This window comes from Lepus europaeus, chromosome 15 (genome assembly GCF_033115175.1).
Source record: "Lepus europaeus isolate LE1 chromosome 15, mLepTim1.pri, whole genome shotgun sequence".
Lineage (NCBI taxonomy): Eukaryota > Metazoa > Chordata > Mammalia > Lagomorpha > Leporidae > Lepus > Lepus europaeus.
Genome location: NC_084841.1, coordinates 42,454,028 through 42,462,082, shown reverse-complemented (window position 1 = coordinate 42,462,082; position 8,055 = coordinate 42,454,028). Strand labels below are relative to the sequence as shown.

Below are 8,055 nucleotides of genomic sequence, written 5' to 3'. Positions count from 1 at the left end.
AGAGGAGAGAGTGGAGAGCGTCAATGAGAAAGCTTGGCCATGGTGCTGTGGACGTGGAAGGGATAAGGGGAAGCCTGCAGGGCAAGAAGTCAAGGTGAGAGACCGTGGGCCTCGAAGACAGCCTTGGCAGATGGGGGGAAAGACCTGGATAGAAGCTCATGATGCCCTGGAGCCCCTCCCCGACGCTGGGAACAATTGATCGGGATTGGGAACAAAGGATTACCCCTGCCCGAAAATGACCTTGACAGTGATTGCCTGAGTTGTGTTGCCCGTGAGGATGCAGAGGCATGGGGAGTCCCGAGAAGATGAACGTTTTGGGTTTCATGATTAATCTGAGATTGTATCGACACCCCCGTTGGAACTGTCTGGTGGCGCACTGCGGCTGCGCAGGGCTGCTGCAGGTGCAGGTGGTGTGGGTGGCAGGGGCCGACCACAGGGGCTGAGACCGGGGAGTGCCTGAGAGCAGGGGGGCTCTCCTTGTCCCCTTGGCTTCGTCACAGGTCCAGCGCCCTCTCTTCTGAGAGCGGTTCAGCTTTTCCCGCACCCGGCGAATGTTTGTGTGTCAGATTATTTATCAGTAGATATATTTGTTTCTATTTTCTCAGTTGTTACATTTTGTTACTTCCTGACCTTATTTTTAACCCCGCGAGGTTCCTTTCTATTTATTTGCTGGCCCGGGCCTCCTGATTTAGTGTCAGTCCGATGTGAACTGCAAAGGTAAACAAGCTGGGCCCATGTGCTCGGAGGACCGAGTCATTCATCCCTTTTCCCTTCTTTGTCTTATTTTTCTTATCTTCCTCTTCCTCTCTATTAATAAATACTTGAGTCATTTGAAACTATGCGACAGGCATTTCCTCAGCGGGAGATGGATCTTGGAACAAAAGCTTCAGGACACTGAAGATGAAATAGTGCAATCACGGCAGTGTTTCCTAAACTGCACTCATTTGCATACCTCTGTAACTGTTGCCTTATTTGCATATCATTTGTGATTCACTTAACATTTTTTATTTAAAGTTACTCATTAGTTTCATTCAAATTAATTTTTTTATAAGAGAAAACTTTATATCAAGATAAAAATCTTAAAACATTAAAAAACTAATACACATAAATATTCAACAATGTTCTGTAGCACAACAAACCATATATCCCCAGTGAAGGAACTGGCTGGGAATTATGCCTTATATTCAAAGTGTTAAGAGAAATTGTGCTCTAAATCTTTGACTTTTTTGGTATTGAATGAAAATTTGTCTCTTCCCATTCACTGGTCCTGATTTTGTCATAGAGAGCAATGCCAAGGAACTATTTCTTTTATTTTTTTGTATTTGAATTTATCTATGTATTTGAGAGGCAGACCGGCAGCTGGAGAGAGATCTCCCGTCTACTGGCTCTCTCCCTAAATACCTGCCACAGCTGAATCTGAAGTCAGGAGGCAAGAACTCAATCTAGTGTTGGCTGGCCCACCCCCCACGCCAAGTCAGGAACCCACCTACTTGAGCCATCACCACTACCTCCCAGGGGCTGCATTAACAGGAAGCTAGACTCAGAAGTGGCGCAAGGACTTGAACCTAGGAACTTTGATGTAAGATGTGGGTACTATAGCTGTGTTTTAACTGCTATGCTAAATGCCCACCCCATTTTTTTTTTAAAGTACTTTGGTCATACTATTGACTCACATATATTTAATTTTTTTTTATCATATTTACTTGAGAGGGAGAGAGAGTGCATGAGAGAACTCCCACCCATAGGATCACTCCCCAGATGCCCATGATGGCTGGCACCAGTGCCAGGAGTAGAGAAACGGAATCCAGGTCTCTCAAGTTGGTAACAGGGACCCCACCCCGTTGCTTGCACCATCACTGCTTCCTCTCAGGGCCTGCATTAGCAGGAAGAGGAGTTGGGAGCCAGAGCTGGGCATTGAACCCAGGCACTCTGACGTGGGACCCAGGCATCTTAATTGGCATCTTAACGCTAGGCTGAATGCCTGCCCTGTGGACTCCTATTTTAGTGGTGGTTGACCAACACTGCCAGTCTTTTTCACTGCATGTCAGTTCTCTCCCATCTTATGCACGTGCCAGAAAAATGGAAAGACTTTTCATGCTTCCTTACTGAATTTAGCTTTGCTGGTTTTGGTCTTTGTCCCAGACTTTATTCTGAATCCCATTTCTTTAATATTTTAATTATTTTTCAACTTAGAATAATCAACAATATTGAGAAATTCCCATTCAAGTCCCTGATAACACACTGAATAGCATAAGGCCAAGGACAAAACCCTACAGTCCCTCACAGGACAAGGTGTTCAGGCTACCATGGGTGCAGTAGGACTAGTGCCATCTCAGGCACTGGCAGCAAAATGGTTTCTAGTTACCTTTTCCTCCTATTGGGAAAACATAAAATACATTTGCCTATTTTGTGGAGCATTTATCTTCTTTGTCATTGAAAACAAAATCACAAACAAAAAATCATTTCTGAAAGCAGTGTGAGCACCCTGGGATGCTCTCACTGTGACCACAGTGAGAGAGAGAGACAGAGAGAAAGGTCTTCCTTCCGTTGGTTCACCCCCCAAATGGCCACTACGGCCGGTGCGCTGTGCTGATCCAAAGCCAGGAACCAAGTGCTTCCTCCTGGTCTCCCATGCAGGTGCGGGGCCCAAGCACCTGGGCCATCCTCCACTGCCTTCCTGGGCCACAGCAGAGAGCTGGACTGGAAGAGGAGCAACTGGGACAGAACCCAGCGCCCCAACCGGGACCAGAACCTGGTGTGCTGGCGCCACAGGCGGAGGATTAGCCAAGTGAGCCGCGGTGCTGGCCTGTCACCTGCATTTTAAATTCCTATTGCTATGTGGCCTGGTTTGCCACTATAGGATCTGTAAATACTGAACTGGCATTTCGTGGAGGGAATAGATGGATGTTGAGCTATTTGTTTACTTCTCTCAGCCTCAGTTTCACCATGTGTGAAATGAGGGGGTTAGACTAAAAATTACTTCCAGATTTGATATTTAATAATATTGTTCACACATCTTGTAAGTTCAGTATTTAGTGTTATTTCATGTCTTATTTTACACTGATACGTAGTGGCACTAACTATAAATAGAATTATTCTCTAAAACTCCTTTACAGTTAGGTTTACAGGTTCATGAGAGGGGCTCTAAGTATATAAGTATATAATGGTGGTTTGGTATTTATGTATATATATTTTTATTTTTTAAAGATTTATTTATTTATTTGGAAGGCAGAGCTATAGAGAAGGAGCAAGAGAGAGAGAGAGAGAGGGAGAGAGAGAGAGAGAGAGATCCTCTATCCGCTGGTTCATTCCCCAAATGGCTGCAACTACTAGAGCTGAGCCTATCCGAATCCAGGAGCCAGGAGCTTCTTCCAGATCTCCCAAGCAGGTGCAGGGGCCCCAGCACTTAGGCCATCTTCTACTGCTTTCCCAGGCCAAAGCAGAGAGTTGGATTGGAAGTGCAGCAACCAGGACTCGAACAGTGCCTGTATGGGATGCTGGCACTGCAAGTGGTGGCTTTACCCACTACACCACAGCACAGGCCCCATATATGTATTTTTAAGATTATTTGTTTATTTTCATTATATTTGAAAGGCAGAGTGACAGAGAGGGAGAGACAGCGAGGTGGGGGAAGATCTTTTATCTGCTGGCTCACAATAGCTAAGCTGGGTCAGGCCAAAGGCAGGGACCCATACTCAATCTCAATCTCTCACCTGAGTGGCAGAGATGTGAGTACTTGGCCATCGCTTGCTGCCTCCCAGGGTGCATCAGAAGCACCTGGATCAGAAACGGAGTAGCTGGGACTCAAACCAGGCATCCTACATGGTATGTGGGTATCCTAAACCGTGACTTAACTGCTGCCGCACACACCCACCCTGTTTTATGTGTTTTAATTTTGGTGACCTGGGAAAATATACATATATCATAACCCTTCAGGTCACACAAATTAAAACCTCGCATTGCTTATGTGTTGTACTAGATGAATCATTTGTAATTCTCTCTCCCTCTCTTTTAAAGATTTTATTCATTTTTTTAAAAAAAAATTATTTATTTATTTGAAGGCAGAGGCAGAGCGAGAGAGAGGTCTTCCATCTGCTGGTTCACTCCCCAGATGGCTGGAATGGCGGGAGCTGCGCCAATCCAAAGCCAGGAGCCAGGAGCTTCTTCCAGGTCTCCCACATGGGTGGAGGGGCCCAAGGACTTGGGCTATCTTCTACTGCTTTCTCAGGCCATAGCAGAGAGCTGGATCAGAAGTGGAGCAGCCGGGACTCCAACTGGTGTCCATATGGGATGCTGGCACGGCAGGCAGTGACCAGCCCCGATTTTATTCATCTATTTGAGAGGTAGAGCTACAGACAGAGAGAGGGAGAGAGAGAGAGAGAGAGAGAGAGAGAGAGAGAGATATAGAGAGGGAGAGAGAGAGAGAGAGAGAGAGAGAGAGAGAGAGAGAGAGAAATCATCTGTTGGTTCACTCCCCAAATGGCTGCAGCGGCCAGAGCTGGGCTGATCCGAAGCCAGGAGCCATTTCTTCTGGGTCTCTCACTCCCACGCTTTCGGGTCCCCCAGGCTTCTGGCTCCCAGAAGCCAGGAGCTTCTTCCGGGTCTCTCAAACATATGAACCTGCTTTTCCCAGGCCGTTAGCAGAGAGCTGGATCGGAAGAGGAGGAGCCGGTACACGAACTGGCGCCTGGGCGGAGGTTTTACCCGCGACGCTACAGCGCCGGTCCTGTAATTCTCTTTTAAGGAATTTTTTTGTTTTTGTTTTTGCACCATGGAGACCACTCTAAATGCCAGGTGTTCTTGTTGGACAGATGCCGGATTCGGTTTGCACCCCGTACGCTGACTTTAAGAGCAACTTCGCGAAGAGGCTGTCAGCGGGGCTGCCTGTTGCCAGTAGCCCAGTGACCACGAGATGGCAGCAAAGTCACACCGGGGAGTTGTCCGCCTGTCGCCTCCCGGAAGCGCGGTCAGCCACCGGCCTCTCAGAATCGCCGGGGAACGACACCTTGACTCCGGGTGAGGGGGCAGAAGCGCCACAGCCCACTTTTGAAATGTTAGAAACGGTTATTATACTCCTGAGAGAGTCCGTGTTCTGTAGAATCGTCTAGTGTCCCAGTTAGCCAACTCTGTGTCTTCCTGGAATGGGAAATTTCCACGGTGGCTGGGTGGCTGGGTGCGGGGAATGAAGCAAAACCGACAGGGAGCATGTGTTAAGAGAAAGATGTTTAGACACATTGAATTGAACAGTTCAGCTGCGCAAAAAACACTTGGCGAGTTGGGCGGCGCTCAGAACCGCTCGGCCGCGTGGTGCTGCAGGCCGCCTTTCCGGAGCAAGGCAGCCTGACTAGTGACAGCGCCGCGGTGCGGACGTGGTCGGATCACTTGGGTGCTTGTGACTGCTGGAAGCTTGGCCACGACTGGCTGAGCCTCAGCTATTGGTTACAAAAGTTAAGAAGGCTTTCCTTTAGCTTGGGTACCAAGTTCGCTGCAGTTTGTTGTATAGGGATTCGAAAGTGTGGAGCCATCCTCAGATCAGATTTGGAAGTCACACACACACACACACACACACGATAGGGGTGGGTGTGAGGAGGAGATCCTTCTTCCATTGGCTGTTTGACTACCCCAAAGCCCACAATAGCCAGGGCCCGGCCAAGCCAAGAACCCAGAATTCAATCCAGATATCCCATGTGAATAACAGGGACCCAAGTGCCTGCTGTCTCCCAAGATGTGCATTGGCAGGAAGCTGGATTGGAAGTGAAGGAGCTGGGACTTGAACCAGACACTCCAGTGTGGGATGCAGGCAACCCAATCAGTAACTTAACTACCTGGCCAGATTTGGTTGTAACATGTATTGTGCTTTAAATACGTTTCCGAGACTTGCAATGCTAGATGATTGCTTTTTGTAAAGATTATGTATGCATATATGTAAGTATATGTATATGCACATATGTATATGAATGCTTTTATTTTGCAAAGTATAGAATTTTTATGACTCTGATAAGGTTCTTGGTCTATGGAAGGCAGCAAAAATGTTTTGGTAATGTGATAATCAGGTGTGGACTAGGAGAGAAAAAGATGAAAGTGGGAGAGTATGAGAGGAAGGGAAAGAAGAAGGAAGGAACAAAGATGGAGGAGTGGAGAGATGGCTGGAAGGGGAGAGAAAGAGAGGGAGAGAGAACAAGAGGGGAGGGAGAGAGAAGAAAAAGGAGGTGAAGACAAGAATGAGAGTCTGAAACCTGCCCTGTGGCTGGGGTGGGGAATGAGCCCCAAAGTCCTCCTGCAGTGGAAGCTTCCAGGATCACCCTGAGCTCTGGGACACAAGCTCTTCTGCTGAAGCCTGGAATTCCCATTGGAGCACAGCCGTTTGTATTCCTAGTTCTCAGAAGCAAAACTTGCCACTTGTCATCTGAGGATGTAATTCCCACCGATCCTTTCTACAATGCCAGGCAACGTGGCTCTGACAGACAGCCTGTTACTTAGTTAAGATACATGTTGCCTGCCGTGCCAGCTCCTCTCCATGACATCAGATGCAAGGAGACACTGCAGTGCCACAGACTGAAAGCGGCCCAGGTCTTTTCAAACCAACACGATTCCCATGCAACGACAAGTAGTCATTGGGAAAGCAGCAGGCGGCGCGGGATTGCAAGGCAGATCGTTGTTACAGCTATCTCCTGCAGGAAATCTTTGCTGTGCCATTGTAACTGAGGTCAGTTTTTATGCTGATGATTTCAGATGAATTTCTGGCCAAAATTAGGGACTCACTGTTTTTCCTAAGCCCTAAATTAATTTTTGGTTTTTGAAAAAGGATATAGCATTGCATGAAAAATTCAGAATTCCAAGACAGATTAGTAGTCAAAAGGGTTTCACAAGGAAGCCTTTTTATTTTTATTTTTTAGTTAATAGTGGGCATTTATCAGATCCAGGGTTTTGCTGGTGGGATTTCTTTTCTCTTTTTCAGGGACGGGGCTGCTAAACACCTTCCCGTCTTCTATAGTACACATACAGAGAGCTTCATTTACAATCATGCTCTGTGGGCAAACCCCGAGAGATTCTGGCTTCCCTCTACTGCTGGACTTGACCTTTTTGTTTATAGCCGGGATGACTCTCAGGAGTAGCAGCCACCAATTGCAGCTTTTTATTTCTCATTGGAGGTTCTGAGGGCTGGCCCCTTCTCCCCTGCATTCTTCTACAAACAGCATAATAAAGCAAGCATGCATAATTTCTTAGCACAAAGAGCAAGATCTAAAACTTGCAGGAACATTAAATGCGTTCATCCCTCCTCCCTCCTTCACATAATGTATAGCTCTTGGGTTTTGGAGCTCTCTCAGGACCTGACGTGCCAGGCTCTCACAACTTCAATGGTGGTTTATCAAGTCCGTGGTTGTCCAAATGAAGAAAGGACTGTCACATGGCGAAAGGCCAAGATTTCCCAGTGGTCCCTTGGCCCCTCAGCTGAACAAGTAATACAACACATAATTAGTTCTGGAGGGGGTGACTTGACAGGTTTTCAGCACAGTTAGAAGTCTGGTACAGGGCTTTCATATTATTATGAACCATATTAATGCACAGGACATGGACTCTCCTGTTCTTTTAACTTGGAAACTATTTCATTGTTGTTGTCTCAGACGACTTGAACAACATCTTTCTGCAGTAGGAAGGGAAGAGGTGATGTGATTTGTTCATGATCACGTAGTAAATGTCAATGACTGGCAAAGCAAGCATTCTGTAGTGGCTTCCAGGCAGGGTGATGGTGGCTTGGGCAAACAAGGCACTCTTTGCCCCATCACTTGAAACCACTGAACTCTGTTCTTCACACAGGCACTTCTGTTCTTCCCATGCAGAGGGAGAACTTCACTGCACCTGCCGCAGCTGGGGTCAGGTTTTGAGTCTCAGTGTTCCTCTCTGCTCTACAGCCCCCGAGGCAGTTTCTCCTTGAGTGTTCACTTAGGAACCCAGCACTCGGGATAAGGCCTGGCCTCCACCTCCCTCCCTTCCCCACACACGGATTTTGGAGAGACAAGGATCTGGGTCTTCGTATTCTGTTCTACTGTGAAA

General features: G+C 47.2%; 1 protein-coding gene across 1 annotated transcript in view; it reads left to right on the top strand.

The window, feature by feature from the left end:
• The first annotated feature begins 4,811 nt into the window (after positions 1-4,811).
• CDC20B (cell division cycle 20B) overlaps positions 4,812-8,055 on the top strand; it is a 40,929-nt gene continuing 37,685 nt past the window's right edge. Inside the window, exon 1 of the mRNA XM_062211932.1 lies at positions 4,812-5,016. Coding sequence (XP_062067916.1) covers positions 4,812-5,016 — 205 coding nt within the window. The remainder of the gene's footprint in view (positions 5,017-8,055) is intronic.